Source organism: Lasioglossum baleicum, chromosome 2 (assembly GCF_051020765.1).
Source record: "Lasioglossum baleicum chromosome 2, iyLasBale1, whole genome shotgun sequence".
Classification (NCBI taxonomy): domain Eukaryota; kingdom Metazoa; phylum Arthropoda; class Insecta; order Hymenoptera; family Halictidae; genus Lasioglossum; species Lasioglossum baleicum.
The window spans coordinates 9,822,726-9,847,866 of NC_134930.1; the positions used below are offsets into that span (position 1 = coordinate 9,822,726).

A 25,141-nucleotide genomic window follows, 5' to 3' on the forward strand; every position below is an offset into this window, starting at 1 on the left:
TAAGTCAATTGAGTGTTCATACGAATCATTATTGTTGGCCACATGCATTCAGTATCAATTGTGGCAATTATAAAATCATTCGGGAAGGTCGAAGTTGCTCGACCGTGAAAATAACTTATTAGTATTGCTAGAGACCGTAACAATATGGGAACTATTAATTATTTTGGGTCTGTTGTTATTAGACTGCGGATTTGATGCATTTATGACAAAAATCGGTGAATGTAATTTGAAACAAGGAAATCCATATGTTATTTTTAATTTATTACAATTGTTAATGATAGGAAGAAATTTTAATATGGTTCCTGCATCTTGTACGTGACGAAGAGAATTTTTGTTTTGCATAAAGATCCGCAGTCTAGTTATATATTATCTATTTCAGACTCGGCTAGCAATGAAGAGCTTTTTATGGGATATGCTACTGTCTTCGAGAAAGTTTGAACGATAAACAAACGTGTAACAACAGCGAATCTTTCGAACAAATCGTGTCCATCTCTGAAGTAACCTTGAACAAATAAAATCCGTTTGTTGACAAACAGAGAGGGTGCTATAAGGTCACATAACCTCGCCCCATCATAGTCATTTAAATTGTCTGCATGGACACTACTGCTTTACTTCAATTATTATTGTTCGAGATTAATTTAGAGAATATTGAATCCACTATCTATACAATCCTGTTAATAAAATTAAATAAAAAATTCGTTCACCGTGCGATATACAGTGTGAGAACAAAGTATTCGTGCAGCTTTTATTATTCTACTCTATAATACCGCATATGAATAAATTCTTCTCTGTACGCGTAGGTCTATTTACAAGTCTTTGAAAGGAAATTTTGAAAAATCGATTAGTGTCGCCTCAATCTGCATAAGTTTGTTCTATATCGAATCCGTTCCATACCGAATCGTACGAAATGTATATCGTCGAACGTTTTTTCGAACCACTATAAATGAATGCGAGTTTGTTTGGTAACATTCGTTTATCACGCAGAAACTGCAAGTTTAATTGATTTTTAACCAGCGATCGTGATCGACTAGACAAGTAACAGCCTTTTTTCTTTTCTGTCGCATGAGACTTACATCTATTACAAAGTTTTACAACTTCGATTAATTTATAGCTCTTAGTTTGATGCAATACAATGGTAACGAACCTAACGATAGAAAATATCGACTATCGTTTTCTTTCACTGTATAAAACAAGATCTTTCATAGATATGGAATTACTTTTGCTAGAATATATTGCATTAAAGCTTCGCATAGTTTCACTACCGAGTACCGGGTGTTCGATTAGGCGAGTATCTACTTTAGGCAGGCGATTTTACGAGTGAAAATATAAAGAACGATCAAATTGCGTGAGACTTTGTTTTCAAATTATCGACCGTTCAGGTCCCGCCAATGGAAGCGCCCGTAAGTTGGGTCTTCGAGTCTCGCGCGCTCCCATTGGTCGATCTTCAATCGTCGATAATTTAAAAACGAAACCTCCGACGCGATTTCTTTATTCTTTAAAATCGTCTTATTTCGACTCGTAGAATCGTTCACTGAAGTATCCACTACAATCGAGCACGCTACAAAACTGATTCAAGTTAAATTTAATTAATGATCGATCGATAATTATCCGTTTAATTCGAATAAAAATGTCTACTTCCTTCAACAGAAGCACAGACGGCGAACTTTTCTTTCAAATCCGCACGGATACAAAGCGATGGAATTTTGATATTATAAAGACACATGGCATTCGTAAAATTATTGTTACGACACGATGCTCAAATTTCTGAACGTCTAATCTACGATAGTTTTCCAGTCATCGCTGTCGGACGAAATTTGAACATTCGTTGGTTTGACACTTTCGAGAGATCGTGGTCGCCAACATGTTAATCGCGAAAAGGAAATCATTATTAGATTGCGGATTTTTATGCAAAATAAAAATGTTAATAAAACAAATAAATAAAACAAAAATTTATTTCATCCCTTAATCACTTTGCTACATTAAAAAGAACATTATACGATATTCTAAAATTTTTCTAATCCGCTTTACTGATTTATATTTCACCCAACCAATTTCTTCATAAATGCATAAAGATCCGCAGTCTAATCATTATAGTAGTGTCGACTACAATTGCGATTTTCGACGGTCAACATGTTAGCGGTGGTACTGTTTTTGGACTTACACAATTAAGACAATTATCTATAACTATAGACTAGACTTGGAAGGACCGGGAGAATGAGATATATAAGAACAAAATTTGCTGCTCGATTGCTTCGTCTAAAATCGTCGCAGACTTGTCTAATCAAAATATAATACAGAAAACAGATGGGTCTATGGTGAGAGTCACTTAAAGCTGTATTCAATTACACTTACCCCTCGACTCCATACATAGCTCTCCAGGTAATTTCTAATTTTTCGTTTAAAGAGGATACAAAAACATGCTATGCATAAGAGAAGATAACGAAAAACGATCGTAACGGGCGACCATCAAACGATCTCTAAATTAAACACAGCATGATGCATCGTGACGCTTCACGCTTCATGGCAAATTACAATAGACAGAAAAATGTTTCTAGAACTCTTCGTCAAATTTCTCTCAGTTCTGTACTTAATAAAAAAAAAAGAAAAGATCACAAAAAAACAATGTATACTCGACGACTATCTCACTATCTTTTTTTCGACACTCGGCTTGCAATATATACATTGAAAATCGCTCGATACCTTAATATGCTTTGTGAGATCACAGAAGAGAATTCATAACTTACACGTAACCGTTTTCTCGTTTCGTTTCTTTTTTGCTTGTACTACTTAGTTTTTAAAAATTTTCGTAGTATTAAAAAAGTATATAATTCCTTCGTGCCATTGAAAGTTCGTAAAAGTGAGATAATATCAGCTGCTTTGCTTCCGGTATGCGTTTCGAGCACTAAATTTCTCTTTTTTTCCATTTTTAACACTTCTGATAAGTTGCACATTCGACAATTGATCTAATACGCTAATAATTAAATATATCGTTTAGTTAGTGCTGACGCAATGCTTCTTTACAGTTCTTTTCGTTTCACTTATCTATATTCCTAGTTGCATTGGTCTCTCGAATAATTGGTGTCTCTAAATGGAATGTGAAGAGTACTTAAATAGTGAAAGACCTGTTCTGCGTTTTCTTTTCTCTCGTGTACTTAATCAACTTAGAAAACAATCAAGTACTAACAACTGTCTCCCGACTCTTTGCTAAGATTTCCCTCGACGCACGTGTCTTTTTTCTTTGTGGATTATTATGCTAAACTAAATCCTATTTGTAACACTATTCAGTTATAGAAAGCGCTTCTTTTTTGTTGTTCTGTATTGATCTTTCCAGGAACGGTTCCTGTTTTTATCCCTCTCCCACTGTATCCGTAAAATTATATAATAATCCTTTGTTCTCTCTGCTTTTGTGAAATATTCTATAAGCACGCGAACGAAATACAATCCCTAAAAAAGTCATGTGTGCTGTTAAATATATATATATATATATATATATATATATATATAAATGATTAAAAAATAAAGCTACAGGTATAAAGGAGTTCTCGTGGCTTTTTAGACTCTCAATGAGAAAGATGTGTTGATATAAATACTCGAATTATTCATTCAAAACGCAATTATCGAAATCGTTCGATAAATTCGCTACAAAATCAATTGTTTAAAAAGTCGAACGCACATTCTCGAGCATCGATTATTATATCAGCTGCGTTTTGAATGCACAATTGCTGCCAGCACGCAGAAAGATAATATGGTACATTTGAAACTATGAGACAAGATTTTTGTTTGTTTCTTTCTTTTTTTTTTGAAGGTACGATGCAGTTCTTTTTGTTTATATTATAAATATAAGGTTTGATCGTTAATTGCCTCGATCGTCCGGGTGTTCAGAGATGGAAAACTCGTTGGAGAAATTAAAGCTCGTTCAAGCCCACAAGACTATACCGTACGAAAGTAACATGAAAAGATCAAAAAAGAATCGGAAACGAAGTTCTTCGAGCTTTGTACAAAAAGGGCTTTTAAGACTACGTGTACATTCGATTCGCCTAAAACTACGCTTATAGTCGAATTGTCGTTCCGAATGGTTTAGCCGAGAGAAATGAACGTCATTGTACTCTGGTGAATCGATTACTGCACTGTGCTTTTTTCTTTTTAATGACTCTTTTTCGGAGCGAAAGAATACTTCAGCCAAATCCTTTGCGATCCCCCATTGTTCTTTCAGCAATTTTAAACGTAAACGAGCTGTTGCAGAATATCTGCACAATCGTGTTTTTAAAATGGAGAACATTGTTTTAGATACTTTGATGACGTACTGTTTGAAAATCACGTTGTAAATGATTAGCAGACTGTGGATTTTTAATAATATTTCTATGGTAGGACATTTTTGTTAGTTACTTAAAGAAACATTTTGCGTTAGAGTATTTAAAATTGAGTGAGAAACTCGGTGTAAAAATCCAAAGTCTGATTATCGTCGCTAGACTTTGTCAATTAATATAAATAATGGTTTAAAAATTTGGATAGACGCGTATTCTCATTATTTTTATAAAGTAATGTCAAACTTTCAGTGGTCCGTAAAATTATAGCGTTAAGCGTCCTCTTTGAAAATTTGTTTAACAGACTTTCGGCAAATAAAATGTTAGAGACAAGCGCATAAATTAACGTCTCATAAAAATCTCTTTGTAAACGCGTGAGTCGTCGTACAGCCCGTGAATGGAGCCATAAAGTTTGCACAAATGTCCTCAGTCTATATTTCACTTAATAAGAAAAGCTTCGAGTGATCGTTAAATGTATACAAGATAAAATGATTAACCGAAGAAATATACTGATCGATCGTTTCGAAACGAAGTCTAAAACGAAGACAGACAAAAAAAGACACGGAATCGCAAAGGATTAAATGCAGAATAACTGAAACAATTGGACTACGAGTTTGGCCATGCTAAAAAGCGGCGTAGGTCTTATCGCTAACCCGTATAGTGTCTCAACTAGGGCTCTTACGATTATTCGGATCACGGGTACCCGTACTTAAGTATCCGAGTACTCAAATATCGACTCGATGTAACACCAAGAATATATTCGAGTATTTGGATAATCGATCAAATCAAGAATCGAGTACTCGGTTACTCATTCGAGTACTTTCAAATGGCATTTCAACCCTACCGAGTGATTAGAGCGCGGATTTTATGCATTCATGACAAAAATAAGTAGGTGAAATATTCAAGTAAGAATTTTACTCCTGTTACATTTTTATTTTGCATAATGATCCGCAGTCTATTGATGATCTAACGTACAAGATATGATATACTGACGATTCGGGAAGATATTAAACAGCCGAGACATCGATTGATCATGAGAGAACCTACCGCAGGAGAAAATGTGTCAACGGAAGGAAACGTAGAGAAAATAGACGATCAGGGCTCAGGGGAAGATGATGATGCCGAGGGTGAAGTCTGTACGTCACTTAACCAGTTCATTTTCAGTATTGAAATTCCTCAGGACCTGGTTCTTTAGCAAACATCATAAATTTCTAAAGTATCCTCATCGACAGACCTCTTGCGGTTTTCCAGTTTGAAGAATTCGTGAAAGAGCTGAACCACATGAACCTCGAAGGAACGCCAGAAAGACTAATGTGTGTAACATGTTCGCTACCACCTCATAGATTAAATAAATCTAGTCAAAAAAGAATGAGCATAATATTCTCCATGAGTTTTCTTCGCTAAGCTATTGTTTCAACTCTTAGCACTCGAGTGGCGACTCTCCGGCGCCACTAAAAATTTTTTATATTTAGTATATACATCACTAAATATTTAAGTATTGTACGAGTAAAGGTCTTTGCAGACTATACCGACACGGCGGCTACCTGCAACGGACCGCTAGGCCGTTTTGGGTCTCTCCCCTGTATTTCAATGGGGATGCGGATACTAGGCCGTACCGACGACCCGCCGCATCCCCATTGTAATACACAGCGGCGCGGTGCAGGTAGCCGCCGTGTCGGCATAGTCTGCAAGGACCTTTAATTGCATCAGTGATATACGCATAAAATGAAGAAATCATATAAATAGAATGGAAATATTCTACGTCGGAAGAAACATTTTGTTCTCGGTTTAAAATCGTTCCGACTGCGAAGAAGATGAGCATCGAAACAAAATGGTGGTAGCGAACGTGTTAGAAGAGACTCCTTCAGAAATGCTTGTAAAAAATTGATAAATAAAGTAGCGTATACTTGGAGCTTTCTAATTTTATCAAGTACTGTGCGAGTATTCGGATACCCGTTTAGTAAGAGCTCTAGTTTTCACTATATTTAGAATGGCACATAGAGAAACATATATCGTTCCCGATCATGCAAACCGACGATACTCGTCGAAGTTATATAACTATAAAAAAGCTTTCTCTCTCTCGCTCTCTCTCTTTCTCTCGGGATTCTCCTTCGATTTTCTTTGGGACCAGGATTAACTATCCTGTACCGTGCTCTGTGAGTGTTCCTCGTCCGTTTCCTGGTACTTGTTAAAAGGTACCGGACGCTCAGCCCTTTGCGATCCTCTTCCCTTCTCATAGTCTCTAGAAAATGATCCGACGTATTAAAAAAAATCTCTCTCCAACTGCGGAAAGTTCCACACAAAGAAAAAAAAAAGAAGAAAAAAATCCAAACGGAAACACGTTCACACATACAAATCATAATAAATCAGTGCGTGTTACAGAGTCGCAGAAAAGAGATTGTGTCTCTCTTTCTCTCTCTCTCTCTCTTTCTCAAGAAATATATGTTCAACGCGTGACTCTCGTTGTTCAAGATGCTCTCTTTCTCTCACTCTCTCGCTTTATCTCTCTCTCACTCGCAGAACGATAATCGTGGACAAAAGTGGACCGTAAAGGGTTCAGCTTGGCAACGATCGTCCGATACAATAGGAGTTCAATTATATGTACAGCGTATAATCTCACAGAGCAGAGTCGTTGAGTTTTTCTTTTTGTAAAAATATATGATAAAAGGTCCCATCGAAAGGCGAAACCGTTCGTGTTCAAGTGCTTTCTTTTTATGGCAGTCTCTCCTTTTGCGAACATTTCATAACTCTTTCATGTGTGCTGGTTTTGGTTACAGTTGTACTGTTCTCACTCGACGGCATTTCGATCATTAAATTATAATAAATAACGTAAAAGGGGGGGGGGTGGTTTCCGAAATTGGAGGGAGATCCTGAGGGATGAAGATCGTAAATGCCATGCTCTGTCAACTAGGACATGAAAGAGTTATGCTGTCGCGTCAGTGTAATTAACGTTTAATACCCCTGTGATCAAGGACTGCTATTTTAAATGCTACATACAATTCGCATGTAATTCAATTTGATACAATGGTCGTGCTGTAACTAGACTGCTGACTGTATGTCTCCGGAGTCGATTCTTATAATACTGACTCACTTAACTGTACCGTCTGAATTTACTCGCAACCTACTCGTTGCATGAAAAAATGTTTCGAACAAAAGCTGGTAGAGATTAATCGTAATTACTATTTTTAATTACCCGTTCTACCTTAACCTTTTGCACTCGGAACTACTTTTAACAGGAAAGTTAAACATTTCTTCTGATCTAGAATATTTCCATTCTGTGTGATTTTTTTCATTTTATACTCAAATGTTTATTATTTTACATTACTGATATGTGCTAGGGGTTGATATATTTTTACTCAAAATTCAATACTCTCTTAAGTCGTAATACAAAAGCTGAAGAATATCAAAACATCAAAAAACGGGTGGTACAGTTCGAGTGATTCACCCCGTATAATTTACAAAAGTTTAGCACACAGGAATCGGTGAACTAGTTACAACACTGTATTAAAATCTTGATCGCAAGAGGATTAAGGAGAGAAACTGTTTTCTGCAAATGATGCAGGAGCTGCTAGTGAGTTAGACACCGTTCAAATGAACATTCTACGCTTTCACAATAGTGTTGGACGACGTTTGAAACAGGCATTAAACAGGTGGTGACAGAGTTGGAATGGAAACTAATTTGCCAGAAGTAATTTCGAGATAGATTATAGCCGAACGAAAAATTTGTCGAGAATTTCCCGAAGAAGTTAAAATCGGATAAAAGCGTTAATCAAACATTTACATTTAAGTACATGTAAAATTTGCAGTCTAGAGACAACGCAAAATAAATATTATTAAATTCACCGTAGATCAGAACAAGCCCAGCTCAACAAAGAATTCCACAGACTCGTTCAACTAAAAATTGACATTCTCAACAAATTAGTTTCCCGATCGCAGGAGACTTTCTAGCGCGTACTACATATATCACAAAAACATATTGTCACCAACAGAATAACCCTGTGATCTTTCGACTCCCAATCGCCACGAGGAACGTTTACATAAACAAATATAATCAGGGAGTCGAAAGAATACGGTTTCACCTTTTCGATCAACGTTTAGGACAAGTGTGTCTGGCACAAAAACAAAAATAACATTCTTTGAATATCAGGAGATTGTGTGTACTGACGAATAAATTAAAGACACGTTTATCACGTATATTTGATCATTTTTTGAAAGCGTATATATATATATGTGTGTGTATATATATATGTTATATATATATATATATATATATTATTGAGATACAATCTTGCGTTCGTCGCAGAGCTTCAGAAGTGTTCGTCGAGTCCGCAACGTAAGGGAGAGAAGTCGTCTTCGTTCTTCCCGGAGGCCAACAGACAGCTCCAACGTATTTTCAGCTTCTCTGTAAACCGCAACTGAACACGACTCCCGTGAAAACAAAACCATCCCCGTGTGCCCAGAGGCTTTTGTCACACAGTTCATCTCTCTCTTTCTCTGCATTTTTGTTTCTGTGTAATTAGAACAGGTTTTATCTCGTGTATACCCCTCGAGAAAAAACTAAACCGAGTCTCATCTGGGAACGTTACATAAAGATATACATACATATATATATTTTATATAGATGTATATATTCTTTGTATATATTCTTGGGCATACATACACGTATGCCTACGCTGCATTAAAAAGAGAGGATCAAGAAAGTAACGACTTTAAAATGAAACGTACGCGCGTAAAATTCTACAACGTATATGTAAATATATACGCATACATGTCTATACACATGACATATACACATACGTGTATATACATGAGAATCCATTTTTGGTAAAACTCTCGCGGTTGGCTTAACACTTTCCTGTTAGTTTAGGATCAAGATTTTTTGTCAGCACATCGACCGTGTGTTAAACTTAAAAATCCACTTTTCTGCTGATTGGTTCGCATTCTTTTCAATGCGAAGGTAACGTAAGTCGATGTTTAAGTTTCATTAAATATTGTGATCGTGACTGTTTTCACTTTCGCCACTGAAAAGATAATTGAACAAGATTGAAATCACCGTTTCGTAGATATCGAGCTGTTCTTTCGTTAAAGGGGTACGCAATCGTGGCAGCGTTAACAAATTGATTACATATTCCGGACACCGTAAAATCATTTCATTATTTTCGAATTCGAAGATGTATACTTTTCAAAATGTCAAATTATAAGTCGACGAAGTATCATAACGAACCAAGGTCACATACATCTCGAACAAATTGCTCGGTGATAAAGCTCACAAGTCAACGTGCTGCTGATTGAACGATTAGGACCCTCTATGTTGATATAACTGAATTGTCGAAAGACTATAATTCGAAGTGAACGCATTTCAGCCTCTCCGTGAACAAACTACAATCGAGCTAAATTTTAATGCAGACACAAGGAGTCGCAGAACGTTGAAGAGAGAATCGTCTAGTGGTCTTGATCAGGAATGATCATTGATCAGGAAAGTGTTAAGATATTCAGAGATCCAATGTTGAACAGGAAAAACGCGTGTCCTCTTGGGTCTGTTTTCGTCCCAGAAGTCTTCGCAAAGGAACAAAACGATGAGATGTCCCCGACTAGCTCACTCTACCGTGTCTTGATGTTCCTCTTCGCTTTCGCTGTGAAGTCCTCCCCTCTCTCATTCTCTCTCTCTATCATTTGCTCTCTCTCTCTGTCTCTATCTTTATATTTTGTCTGTTTGTTGTTCTTTAATGTCTCGAACGATGCGAGGAGTCTCCACGTTCGTCGCGGCGATCTCTTTCCCGTTCTCGTTCCCGTTCACGTTCCGGTTCTCGTTCTCTCTCCGATGGTCTGCGGCTTGATTCTCGTTCTCGATCTCTGTCTCGTTCACGCTCTCTGTAGCGATCGTCATAATACCTACACAAGTCACGTCAGCCAATTATCTTACTTTAACGGTGGTACCAGTTTGTTTTTGTTTGTTTTGCTTTTTTTTGGTTTATTTACTTTTTTTTTGTCATTAAGATGTACAACATTGAATTATCTTATCGTTACGCTAAGCTCCCTTGTGCGACAACTCTCTCCCTCTCTCTGTCTCTCTCTCTGTATACAAGTTCGTTTTATTCTTTTTTTCTTTTTTTTAATAGCTTGTACTCCTCTTTGTTTGTGGAACTGTACGACCGGTTAGAGTATAGGGTTGAAGACGAGTGTAGCACGGTAGGAATTTGGCTACCCCTGGCAAAAAGTGAGAAATCATCAATAATAATAAAATCACTATCGAGCATATACATATTTTTAAATTTTTCTCTTGCGTACTCTGTCTATTTAATATTGGACGATACAGTTTTGTCGTGGACGAGAATGTTACATTAAACATAGAAACATTATTTTTGAGCAAAGATCTTTTTGAGTTGTAAATACACATGTAATTTTAAAAAGTGCTTAATGCTAATTGATCAACTATTTCGTTCCATTTCTTTTTTTTGTACATTACTTAGGATAATCGCTTTTCGCCAGGGGCAGAGTAATCGAAATTCAATTCGTTTGAAAGTTAATCAAATGTATCATACGTGAAAGACAATTTTTATAATATTAATACTCGAAAAGTTCTCTATAATGTACTATATATGGGGTGGATCAGTTGGAACTGGAACGCAAAATATTTTTCTTGTTTTTAATGGCGTAAAAAATATTCATTCCGGGATGGAAAATATCGCGATGAAAAGAATTTTTCTGGGTCATACTCTTACATTACCGTTACCTTTTTTATTTTTAATGAAATCGTACAATTTTCAAGATGCAATTTGCCACTAACTAATTTCATTGAAACGCACGTATGACCCTGAAACATTGAAAAATCAGTGTGAAAAAGGAGTCCGTTTCGTAACAACATTTGTTCTCTCGAGACTTCTTCTTTGAAAACCCTTTTACGCCATTAAAAAACGACAACGATACGTTGGTTCTAGGTTCATGAAACACCCTGTATATTGGCACCTAAACGATCAAACTGTACGATGCAAATAGGGACTGGAATAAACAAACTAATTACTCGATCGATCAATCTTCTCCATACCATTACAATACAATTATTTATGTTTCATCTTTGTAACAACAATAGAGTAGCTACTTGAACACTGAACCACTTCCCTTTCTCTATCTACTTTCGTAAGTATCCCTCGTAACCGAACCTTTATCATCGAAGCTTAACAGTTGACCCTCGGAGACCCGTGGCGGGTCAATATTGACCCATATATAGATATTGTATTTTTGAACTGTTGAAAATTTCACAATTTTTCTATTTAGTAAATATATATAAATTGACAGCCAAACAAGAATGTATGCCACTTTCAAATCAATCCCTTCGAATATTTCTGAAACTGGTGAATTCTTCTCGATCGAAAATTTATTATATATTTAATTTTCGATCGAGAAGAATTCACCTTTATCATGGATGGCGAAACATTTAAAAAAAAATATATAAATGATCGAACCTTGTGCCGAAATCATAAAATTTATTATATATTTCTGGAACTGTTGGAAATATAAAAGAATATTGTAAATGAAAGTTGAATGGTTTCAAAGGGTACATCATTTGACGCAAATATTGGAAGGACGTATGGAGGTCAACTGTATTGTTTTAAATGAAATTGATTGCAGTAGATTGAATGAAGAGTTGACTAAAAAATACTTGCGTCCAATTATGCATTCCTCGTAACACCACACAACTTTTATTTGGAACATTTTTCACATTGCCAACAGTTTGGTAGACATTCGAAGAGATTTCTTTAAATGGTAACTTGTAACTTGGGTCCAGATAGGCCCGGCACGGGTGACCGAGCGTTCGTTGCACTGTTTGAACCTCTTTTGCATCGAACAACGGACAGAACATATTTTTTTCGTCTGTTTCGAGAAATACTACATGCATTCACTTTAATGGAAAAAAAGTATAAATTACCTAGACGCCTTGGAAGACGAGACGGGAGGCGTCTCTGGCGGTTCTTCTTTTACTCTTGGCCTGGCTGACTGACGTGTCGTACTAATGGAAAATGCATACACTTCGTTATGGACTTATACTGTTACCCAGAGGCTTAGTACGTTGCTTTTAAGTTAAAACAAGAAAATATTCAATTTTGTTGTCTCTGTCTTACGAGTCTACGATTGTGTGACCGCACACTTTCTACTATCAGCGTGTTTATGCTAATTAATAAATATAAATTACAATTAACGGTTCTACGCAAGTGCAACTGTACACACTTGCGCAAGAAACCTTGTCATGTATATATTTTATGTAATTTCATTAAACCTGAAACTATACTTTCGTCCATCTATACTGCGATATAAATCAGTACAACATATATAATGTATAATATAAATTATCAATATCTGATATGCGTCTGTATAGTTCCAGGATTAATAATCCCATTGTGATAAAATGTTTATACATATACTACCATGATGTAAGAACTGTATAATTAATAAACGAGTCGTATCTGTATGATCGAAGTGCAATAGAATTATGTTTTCCCTGAATTATTGTTCCGTACACATTGCTTTCAAGCAGAAAACATAATTGTATATCCTCACCGAATGATAATTACACATCATATCAATAATGTTGGAAGTTATAATGATTTTCTTTCACATATTTCGTCGAACACACATTGTCGGTTTTCAATGTACAAGAATTAATCATTAATTTACGAACTGCTCCTCGTAAACGAAATAAAAATCTAATGGAAAAGTAATGGAAACTCGTCGTGTTCTTAAGATTATTGAAATTAGAAAAATTGCGATCTTTCATTAAACATTAAATTCTCCCAAAATAATTATTTATATAATATATAAGACTGTTTCCATTATTTTATCCAACGAAGAGCCTGCTAACCGCGCGAGCAGTTCATAAACTAAACAATTAATTTTCATTGTACTGTAAATACATTGATCGATCACTGTACCGAAGCATTTTAAGAAATATCAAGTAGAGTATTCGTGCGAGAAATTGCATGTTCACATGATGGTTTTACACATTTACCGAGTTCTGATCTTGAGAAAGAAATTAGAATCATACAGGAGGAAACAAAAGAGAAAAACGACAGAGATATTATATATGTGCATATATCTTGAAGAAGCTACAATTCGTTTGAACTCTCAGTTTGTTCGATTAAATAAACAGTTAACGCATCAGGAAGACTATGTTACACAGCTTCGCCCATTAACCTTTTATTGATGCAAATCAATGTAAAATTCAGAGAACATTTTGCGATATCGAGTGCACTCACATACACATTTCAGATACTATATAATTGTAACGAAATTCGTTTCTTTCTCAGATATACAGTATAAAGTAAGTGTGCTGACACGCGTCTCCTCTTTCTTTATCACTGTAGCACGCTTAATTTTCTCCTACTTTGTATCTGATGCATGTATTAATTACTAAGCTCCGATAGAAAAATCATATTTGATATTCAAAAGACAAATTTCATTTGCTTATACGGAATATTTCTAGATAACAAACGAATCCAGATTAAAATCAAAATCATACTCTTTTTAGTCTTGTAGGAAAATTTTGTGATCAGCTCTCCGCTATCAAATTTATAATTCGCAAACTTCAGAATCGTATCTAATATTCAAAAGACAGCTTTTCTGTTTGCTTATACTGAATATTTCTGGGTAATAAACGAATCGACTAAAATTAGAATCTTACTTTTTAGTTTTTCGTAGTAAAATTTGTTCAACACTGGAAAATTTACAATTCGCAAAGTGAATATTCTTATTCCAGCTGTATAGTTCTAGATACATTAGTATAATTATCATTATATATATAATCTTCCTAGAACAGTGTTTTATGTAAAAGCTGAGATCGCAGTATGTACTAGCATAGGTATATGACTTCATTGAGTACTGTAAAAAAACCTCCTTGTCTTTGTTGCCGATAGTTAACTATAATAAGAATCATTTACGAAAGAGATGTTACGTCCAAGCAAATTTGAAAAGACTATAAAAATGGAAATCATTGATTTGTTTAAATTTCAATATCGATAGTTTAGCTAATAATAGCGCAGAGCACCTAAATCGTGATATCTGACCGACAGTTTTTTAAATGAGGTCGATTCCTCGTCTTTAATTAATTAATACTCACATTGTCATGATAGTAAACACAAAGAACATGATTATTGAACACATTAATTGCTAGGTTGTGTACCATTTCGATCTTAACGTACCTTTATCTTTACTTCAAGCAATATATAAAAGATAATTGAATTTTGAGACACGTGAGAAGACGTTAAATTACAAAACTTCGCGAGAAACTTCGTATGATCATTGTCATTAAGTAGCAATTAATATGTCGAATTATAAATTTGTTCTCGTTTAACCCTGTTACTGTTCTTTAAGATCGAAATTGTTCTCTAAACGTGGCTACATTAAAAATTCGAAATAATTTATATTCCGGTCTATTTTCTTTTTTGAAAATGATGCGACAGTGAAAGGGTTAATTAATTTCATATATAACTTTAAATCGTAATGTATACTGAACCACAAATTACAGGTGTCTTATAAATTATGTTGACGAGACTGTAAAAATTATCTACGATCCTTGTCTGTAATCTTTTGTTAATCTATTTTCAATAATGAAGCAATATAGATGGTAGTAATACAGCAATTACAGAATTACAACAAATGCTGACGAGACAATGATCCTGACACGTTCGACGACAATTGTTCAAAATTTTTTCTCGAATTGATAAATAAACATCATCACACAGTTGGGCATCAGTCAACATTTTTAATTCATTGATTTTATCGATTAATGCTTATCGCTGGTAACAAAAATTAGTCGCAATGAATATCGTCAACTAATATGATAAGTGTATTTGAATTGATTTAATAGTAAAAATGATTTTATGAATCCAATCGATGATCAAACAATTTACACGTTAATCCAATTGGTGAGTTAACATCTGTTTCAGTTAAGATTACGAACCTGCGAAATTGATTATCAAAAATTTCATTCAGAATCAGTTAACTACAATATATTATATATATATTGCCCAACTCTGCATCAACGAAAGTTTTACAATAAATTCCAGTCAGCAGTCTAAAAACTCGCAGAACAGATTAATGCATTCTTTATCGCCCATTCGCCTATGGTTATACTTAATTAACTCGAATCCTCGCTGGACACCGAATTAATTACACAAGATAATTGCTCTGTGAAAAAAGAAACTTTCTCCCAGCGAGACAAGCTTACGTTACCGGGAACAGTGTGTATCGTTGTGCTAACGATATTGTATTAACGGCACGCGATGCTTTTCAGTGTACTGTTTATAATAATAATAATAATAATAAATATAATAATTAATAGTAATAATATACAAATTACGTGTACAAACGTGAACGACTATTTCAAGAAAACACGAGTTCTGTTGTGTGACACGCGCGTATTATTCATAATTAGACTGCAGGTCTTTATGTTATTCGTGGTTTACGAAAATGTTCAAAACGGCTGGAATATAAAATTCGATAGAGTTTCGTAGAATTTTTCTTTGTTTTAGATCTACAGAGAATACGATTTGATCTGATCCCAATTGATTAGAATTTGTCTAGAAAAATTGGAAAATGCATAAACATCCGCAGTCTATTCATAATATATGACAAGACACATCAGTTCAGTTTGTTGTCACAGTGAATAAAAATTGAAGTATAATGTGAGGAGAATTGTGTTGAGCTTACCTTTCTTCTCTGCTTCGCTCTCTATACTCGCGATCTCTTTCGCGTTCACGATCCCTCTCCCTGCTTCGTGATCGTTCCCGTGGATATGCTTCGCTGTAATAACGTTCCCTGTCACGATCACGATCCCTTTCCCTCTCGCGATCACGCTCTCTGTCCCGTTCCCTGTCCCTATCTCTGCTTCTCTCTCTGTATTCCCTGTCACGGCTTCTCGATCTCTCGCGTCTCCTTCTGTGACTGCGCTCTCTATCGCGAGAACGAGACCGTTCTGCAACCACCAAAACAACGTTAGAATATTCTAATACACTCGTCAAACATCCTAGCACTGCTTAGCTAAACGCAATAGGCTAGGCACAGTCGTACAGCATCAAAAAATCAATGAATTCGGATAAAGAGAGGGAAGTAGGACCTAAGTGTACTTCCCTCTCTTTCATTTTCGAACTTTTGTTACGAAGCAAGTCAATCATATTTCCTTGTTAGACATTCACGATCAGATGTTTCAGAAAAATTCAACCAAAGTTGCATTTATCGTACGCTTCTAATAAACTCTGGTTATATTAAGAATTGAATTGTTAACTGTATAACTGATATAATCAAATATTTTCATTGTAAACCACGAATAGGTGAACCACGAATCGTGACAAGTAGAGATTACTCTGTTATTAGCAGTTCGATCGAACATCTTTTTATCAGGGCTGTTACTTTCCTGAAGTTTCGACTCTTCGAAGTGTACGAAGTCTTCGAATCGTACCAAGTTAAAACTTAATCAATCTTTTATTCTCTCTTGAAACTATGCTATCTTCTTCTTCTATCTATATAAATAAAAATCAAATGCTGTTCGTTGGTAAACGCATCACTTGAGAACGGCTGGACCGATTTGGCTAATTCTTTTTTTAAAATGTTCGTATTATTCTGAACTAGGTTATAGGATAAGAAAAATTGGAAAAGTATTACGGAAAAATGGAAAATTCGGGAAAAACTAAAAGTGCTTTTAGAATCATATTTCAATACAACAAAAAAAAACGAACGTCGTAGCTTTTAATCAATATTTCAATAGAACGTCGCAGCTTTTAATCAATATTTCAATAGAAATTTACATTATCGACGTCTGTTGGGAAGTTCCAAATAAAATGCGTATCACTAACCCTCTCGTGAGCTCGCAAAGCGAGCGAGCTACAACAACCCTACTCGCGAAGCGAGCGAGCAACAACTCCCCTCTAGTACTTGATAAAAAGATTTTCGATCGGACTGCTAATAACAGAGTAATCGCTACTGGTCACGATTCGTGGTTCACCCTCTACATCATCGCTAATTGGAAGGAATCACAGAAGCTTACCTCTTCGCGCAGACCCGTAGCTCTTGGTTTCAACGCCGCGTAGTGTATCTTGCAGAGAGCTGATCAGAATCTTGCATCTGTCATCGGCAGCGACCTTGGACTGTTTTATCAATGAGATAGCAGTGACCAGAGTCTCGATGGCGCTCGCATATTCTCCCGCAGCGGCGTCTGACACTGCTCGACCAATCGCAGACGAGGATACTGTTCTGTTTCTGGTCATTATTTCCTCGAACTCTTGTTCCGTAAGCGGTGGTGGTCCTTCAGGACGATGATCGGGTCCTGGCGCACCGTAAGGTGGCTGCAAATGTTTGTCGGATTTCATCATGGTAACTAATGTTCAACAGAAGACACCTATATTAATGAAAAACGTATAAACTAAATTATACTTGTGTCGCAGGTGGCCCGTAACCGTGAGGTGGTACGTGAGGTGGACCATGAGGCTGACCGTGAGGAGGTCCATGAGGGGGACCATGAGGTGGGCCATGCGGTGGACCATGCGGAGGTCCGTGAGGTGGACCAGGAGGGCCTGGAGGATGCTGTCCTGGATGCTGATGAGGTGGTCCTTGCGGGAAGAACGCAGGATTAACGTGCGGCGCCGGAGGTCCTTGTGGAGGACCTTGAGGCGGTCCTCCGTGTCCCGGCGGTGGTCCTCCTGGACCTGGCAACATTCCTGATCAATATCTATGTTAGCTTGCAACCGTACAGCAAGCTCGCAGAGAATACTGCGGTTTACATTCACTGTTAAGAAAAGGCAGTCCGGCCCGATGAGAAAACATGTTTGGGAACATATTCGAGTTACACTAGCCGATTTTAGCGACGCAATTCGCGAACGTTAGTTTTTTAAAAACTGTTCGACACGTACTTACACACGAGACGTGACAATATTCTATTCCAAGTGGAAAACCGAATTTTTCTTCTGGTCTGAAATATTTCCATTTTATATATGATTTTCTTAATATGATCGATATAAAACTGATAGAACATCTCGTATAATACTTTCAGTAGTTTTTATTCGTAGATCACAGATACGTGTTTGATCAAACTCGAGGAAAAAAATTGTCGAATCTTGTCGATGGCCGATAAAAAAGAACATGTGTCGAATATTTTTCTGAGAACTACTTCTCGTGTAAAGGTTTCATTAAAATGGGCTTGTGTAACTTGAATATATTCGTTTGTTAGACTTAAACGTGTTCCAAAACTCATGCGGGGTTTAAAAGGAAAAACAGCTGTACAGTCTCTCGATTAAAATTATTATCCTAAACCAAGCTAACCCCTTAGTGCACTGGATAGCGTATGCTGTCTTGCTGTAGGATATGCTTGCACAATACCACGATGCCGAATTAATCTTCAAAAATACAGGGTGTCCCAAAAATTTACTTTCTCGAAAGGAGTGGTAACTTTTACCTTTACGAAAATGTTCCCCGGACCAATCAGAGTACAGGAGAAGGAAGGAAATTTTGGAGAAGGAAGAGAGATTACTTCGGACGACCTCTGGAATCATCCCTTTCAAGCAGAACATTTTTGGGACAACCTGCAGAGTCCCCGTCGATCGATATACCTCGTGAATTCGGGTATTAAAATGATTCTCTCGGACGATAACATGAAAACTAAGATTATTTTCCATGTTATCACTGTCTGAAACACCTTGTACCTTCATACTCCTAAGCACGGAAATTTCCCTCAATATCATGCATTATCGTGTGGAAGGTGTGGTAACATAAAACACGGTATTATTATATATTGTTAATATCCAATGAACATCCGAAATTTTCTCACCACCCATCGAACCTGGAGGAGGTCCTCTCTGTGGTGGGCCTTGACCAGGTTGCGGGCCTTGCATATGTTGATGTTGAGGGAAACCTGGTGGTCCCTGAGGCCCGTGATGCATCCCTATGCACATTGAATAATACGTAAGTGGAACGTTCTTTCATAGGCAGCTTCGTTGGACGGTGATTTATCACACACTTAATTCGAGTAGCTTACTTAATGTTCATATTGTGTCTGTGTCGTGTTTTCTTTATTCATTTCGCATCGTTCGATGCTTTTTGAACGCAGAGAGTACACAATTTGCCACGATATTACAATTATTATCACGCATCTATTCTATCATGCATACTACATACTACGAAAAAAGAAGAACTTGAAAAGATCATAATATATATGACATGACGGAATAGAACAGAGTATTCACGTTCAAGATGTTTCAGTATGTTGTCTGTGAACGAGGTGGGGAAAAGATCACGAACCTGGTGGTCGATTCCATTCGGGGCGTGGCTGGGCACCTCTCGGATCACCTGGAGGTCCACCAGGATGTCCAGGTGGGCCACGTGGAGGTCCTTGACCAGGTGGACCAGGTGGACCACCGTGAAATTGCTGAAGAGACACAAGGAGACAGAAATTCAATTCGTTGTTCCACTAAAGATCACGTTCTATGTTCAAAAGTAGGCGGTATTCTTATTTACGGAACGAAACAAGAAAAATCAGAATGCCTCCTGAATTTCTGTTCGCGAATTCAAGTAGCTAAAGGGGAGCCTAAATGCTAGATCTAATACTATGTATCAGAGCCAGTTATTTAACCGGTTAAAACCTTTTCACTGTCCAGGTGAAGTTAATGGAAATGAAATAACATCGACCTTCCAAGCTTTTCATGTTATATGTGTCTCATGCACCTTTATTCGATCCGAGTTCAACGAATGCTTTCGAAACATCCTGAATGATTCAAAAGAGTTGAATGTAGGAGATAAAAAAAGTCTTACAACGTGAGAAAAGCAGAAAGAGAAACAATACACTGCGTTACCTGTGGCATATGGTAACTGGCTTCTGAAAGGTCTCTAGTGCAACTCTGTTTACGCGAAGAGTAAGACATGTAAGTGCAGAAAATATTCTTGTAACATGTACGATAATTAACCAACGGTTTATAGAACATATGTTAGAAATATTTATGTTGATTCCTGCACAAAGCTAATGGCACAGAACAACCTTCTAGTTGCTCGATAATATAATCAGCATAAATAACACGGTCCAACAATATTTCAACATTTTTTTGGGATTTCGATTCTCACTATGCAATTCTTATAGAGTTTTTTTGCGCTGATTCCGAATATTTCCTTAATTTTTCTCCCAGACGCACATTTTTTGAGAAATTTGAGTTTGAAGAAATGACATATTTTTCAACTTTGAACAAATATTGTGATGTTATTATAAAAGATATTGAATTGATCTTTACGGCAAAAGATTCCTTAGACTTTCCCGAATACAGTGATATCCAATATTAATACATTATGATTGTTTAAACATGTTTAAACGATCATTAAAGACGGAGGACACCACTTTTGCACCAATTTTTAACGATATTTTTGAATTTATCTGACAAAATAAGGGTCCAGCAGAAAATCGAACTATACCACGCGATAGAGCAGACTTTTGTCTTGAAAAACCCCCCGTTTGAAGTTTGAAACGTCGACGTTTTTACCGAACCAGAAAGCAAAATATCTTCGCCCGACATGAGTTACTGCCAGTGGCGCTTACCACTAGAACAGGCGAAGATATTTTGCTTTCTGGTTGGAAAAAAACGTAGACCATGCAAACTTGAAATAGTGGTTTCTCAAGACAAAAGTCTGCTCTATCGCGTGGTATAGTTCGATTTTCCGCTGGACCCTTATTTTTTTAGATAAATTGAAAAATATCCTGAAAAATTGGTGCAAAAGTGGCGTCTCTCCGCCTTTAGTGATTATTTAAACATGTTTAAACAATCATAATGTATTAATATTGGATATCACTATATTCGGGAAAGTCTAAGGAATCTTTTGCCGTAAAGATCAATTCAATACCTTTTATAATAACATCACAATATTTGTTCAAAGTTGAAAAATATGTCTTATTTTTTTAAGCTCAAATTTCTCCAAAACTGTGCGTCTAGGAGAAAAATTAAGGACAGATTCGAAATGAGCGCAAAAAACTCTATTAGAATTGTATAGTGAGAATCGAAATCCTTTTTGGCTGTTGGACAGTGTAATTGTTAATCAATGATAAATTATAAGGAACAATGAACGTTTTTTAAAGCAGAGGCTACCATACATACCATTCCTGGTGGTCTATGTTGGCCAGGACCTGGTCCAGGAGGTCCTTGCTGTGGCGGACCACCACTCGGACCTCTAGGTGGTCCAGGTGGACCGTTGGGTCTAGGACCATTCCATGGTCCTTGTTGATATCCAGGAGGCGGTGGACCTTGATTAGGATGACCAGGCAGGGGATGATGCGGTCCAGGTCCAGGACCCATTGGTGGACCATGTATGCGCGGTGGACCTTGTTGACCAGGTCCACCAGGACCTGGAGGACCCATACCTGGAGGTGGCATTCTTTGCGGTCTCACACCTTGCGGAGGACCCATCATCATCCTGGGGCCGTGATTTTGTTGCGAATGATGAGGGTGTTGAGGATGCTGTGGATGCTGTTGATGAGGTGGCATCGGTGGCTGATGCTGATGTGGATTATGCGATCGCTGACTTTGACTTTGCTGAGGTGCCGGAGCTGGACGTGTTTTGCATTGAGACTCGAACTGAGAACACAAGAAATTCGTTTTAGGGGGTAAACTCGTTTCCAGGATTGGAAGGGTGCGGGATGCTCCTTCTCATTTCTCAATAATGCAATGGGGATTTTCGGTAGTGAAAAGCGCTAAAGAAAGGTCCTTTTTCAATATTTAAAAATAGAACTTTTGAGGGCGATCGCGGCCTAGATTGATCTTTTATCTAGCACTTTTGACTATACCGAAAAACCCCATGTTTTCATTATTGAGAAATGAGAAGGCACACCCCGGACCCTTGCAGTCCTGGAAAAACGAGTTGACTCCCTTAATCAGCTGGAACGGTAAATTCTTCTCCCTTTACGCATCGCTTAGTGTGGTTCTGTTCGGTATTTTTTTCTAACAGAGAAACTTACTTGGTTCAGCGCTTGTTTGGTAGGTAACGTTACTACTGGGTTCTGTCCGTGCAACTCTTTCTTGGGCAGTCTTTCCATGCATATCCTCATGCTTTGTTCCGAACCCAGAGATATCACGCAGAATCCTTTGGATTGTCCGTTCGCCCGATTCTCGAAGAATTTCACTTCCACGAAATCAGACACGCCAATACTTTGTACTGCATCTGTGATGTCTTGATCACTTGTCCACTGTAACATAGAAAAATTTCCTGATAAGAATAGAAACAAAGCAGAAGAAATGAATGTTCTCAAATCGCATACCCAAGTTAAGTTTCCAACATATAATTGATGACGTCTTCCAATTTGATTTGGCTGAATGTTATTCCCAAGTTGGTGATACGGAGCACTGCCATTTGTTTCTTCGTTCGGCGATGTAGTATCTCCTCCGCCGTCTCCACTGTTACCTGTAGAGACACCACCATTTCCGCCTGCAGGAGCTGCTATCACGTCATCGTACAAATCAACGCCGTCGCCAGCAAACTCATCCTGCAAGAAATCGTTAAGAATACAATCATGAGGCGATAATACATAAAACGATTACCAGACATGTTTTATAAAGTGAACCAGTAATTTAATCTGTTAACCAGAAATACTGAATTTCAAGCTGAAACCAAGCTGAGATAGTATTATAAACATTCAGAGTAAAACGTTTACAAGGAATGTGTTATCAAGCCATTGCTCCAATATCGTCACATCCATAGTTATCGCGTATTTTCAAAGAATTATGTTAAATTTTCGATAAGTTAGAAATATTATTCCTATACGGTTCCAGGGTAAATGCCGTGCGAAACACAGTGTTCTTACCGAAAGAACCAAAGGGTGACTAGCCATCCTGCTTCGACGTAAACCACATCAATACTAAACACGTATTTTTGATTAACAGATTAAAAAGGATGTGAAGCATGTAAAAGAATCTCTAAAAATAAATCCGACGATTAACTACAAAAACTCAAACTTCTCGAATTCTAAATAAAACGATTAGAAGAATAACGTGAAGAAATATTGATTCAACTAAATATTACACACTCTACGGGTATTCGAAATAGCGTTTCGAGTATCGGACACCGAGCTGCGTGTAAATAAAAATACAGTAAGTATATATCAATGTTTCATGGAAACTGAAATTTTCGTATCGAACAGTTCAGAATTGATTTATTTCACCCATTGATGCTACAAACTAAATAATCAGGAATATTTTCAATGATCGGTAACGAGCGAATTTTTCGATCGAAAAACAGTGAGCCGTTAAAAATTTTCATTGGGAACACAGTTTCCATGTTACATTCCGTGCAAGCGTTTTCACTGGCGTTCTGTGCTTGGCGTCCATCCGTCTCCGAAACACTATTTCGAACGCCATCGTCGAGTTCGTGAAAAAGACACGTCTTTTGCGAACAGTTAGAAAAGAGATTTCAGTGAGAGCTAAAATGTATCGTCGAACGAAGCGGAAGAGAAACACTACTGCACGACATTCGCCTTACCGCTAACACCATTTTGATTTGCTCGCCGTGTATGTATCTGTATTATAACACGTATTCGGTTCGAGTTTTTCCTCATGCGAGCGCGAACGCGCACGACTTCGAATCCCGTGGCACACTATATGGCTCGGAACAACGAAATATCGGGGAACGTTCGTTGACCGTGGCTGATCGAACGCGACAGGCTACTTGGTCCCGAACAGAACAGAGACACAGAACGCGAAACCGAAGAGGAGGATAACAAGGGCGCCGCTCGCAATCGTTACCGTCTCTCCTCCATGACGCCGGACACCCCGCTCAGCTATCAGCGCTTTTTCTCACAGTTCGAAGAATTTTTCACGGGACCGGTCGATCCACGGTCACGCGTGCCAATCGCGTGTCGGTTTATTAACAATTAGAAAATCGAATTACCTGCGCGAAATCTTGCTCGAGATCGTCGGCGTACAAATCAATGTCACCGTCCGCCATTTTACGTACACCGACGCTCACTGCATTTGACGAAGCCGCCAAGCCTAAAGGGCCCACGATCTTGTCTATAGGAGAAAACGTGTTAGCGAATTACGTTACGTTTCGACCGATGAACGGACGTGACGTCACTGCGCCATCTTGCCCCTCTTGTTTCGGCGATAAGTTATCCCGATTCCCGCACTATAGATGCGAAACCCTTTTTCAATCACTTATTTCTAGTACGCATGCACGAACTCCGCTGCGGTAACACTGCAAATAGGCGCGAGATTTGAAGTGTGAAATTTAAGAATTGTACAGTTGTTATAACGTCAGAAAAGTGAATTCGTTCATTCATTTATAGTTTATTTGAATGTGGTCGCATCACATGGTTTACAATTGATTATAAATAGACTGCGGATCTTTATGCAAAATAAAAAATGTCTGCATTGATTGCAAGAGATAGAAACAAAATTGAATATTATTTCTTCTCTTAAATTTTAATACTTTACCTACCGGAAGCTTATTAATAGGATTTTCAATAATTGTGCTGTACCAAAAGCAAGAAAGCATAGAAATTTTCTTTTACATTGCAATCTATATTAGATAACGTTATTGAGGGTGACTTGTTAGTTCACAATGAAAATTGCTGTTGCTATTGAAGGTTCCATTAAAAAGTATTTAGCCATAGATTTTCCAAAATTATCACCGGTCGAGAAATCATATATTGACATCTTCAATTTATCAAATTTTCTAACAATTTTGAATTTCATCTACTTAATTTTGGTACAAATGCATAAAGATCCGCAGTCTAATTATTTATATCATATCTTACAACGAGAGAACACTTTTTTAGCACTTCAAAGCTCACACTTCAAGAACCTTTTTAAAATTTCACTTTGTTA

At 37.2% G+C, this 25,141-nt stretch overlaps 1 protein-coding gene across 13 annotated transcripts; it reads right to left on the reverse strand.

Moving 5' to 3' along the window:
• Positions 1–3,770: 3,770 nt before the first annotated feature.
• Positions 3,771–24,411, reverse strand: Cpsf6 (cleavage and polyadenylation specificity factor subunit 6). Of its 13 annotated transcripts, none has more exons than XM_076438315.1 (12): positions 24,204–24,411; positions 22,579–22,803; positions 22,279–22,506; positions 21,422–21,898; positions 20,138–20,182; positions 19,587–19,713; positions 19,117–19,230; positions 17,727–18,010; positions 17,341–17,638; positions 16,008–16,272; positions 12,232–12,312; positions 3,771–6,546 (listed from the first exon to the last, which is right to left on the reverse strand). In XM_076438315.1, the coding sequence occupies exons 1-12, from the start codon at positions 24,258–24,260 to the stop codon at positions 6,438–6,440; spliced, it is 2,310 nt and encodes a 769-aa protein (XP_076294430.1). In that variant the 5' UTR covers positions 24,261–24,411; the 3' UTR covers positions 3,771–6,437. The 13 variants fall into 13 exon arrangements, with proteins under 13 accessions (XP_076294430.1, XP_076294457.1, XP_076294376.1 ...); XM_076438261.1 differs by lacking the exon at positions 3,771–6,546 and adding an exon at positions 9,910–10,196 and having other exon boundaries at positions 17,341–17,670; positions 17,786–18,010; XM_076438253.1 differs by lacking the exon at positions 3,771–6,546 and adding an exon at positions 9,910–10,196 and having other exon boundaries at positions 17,727–17,998; positions 24,204–24,410.
• Positions 24,412–25,141: the final 730 nt, after the last annotated feature.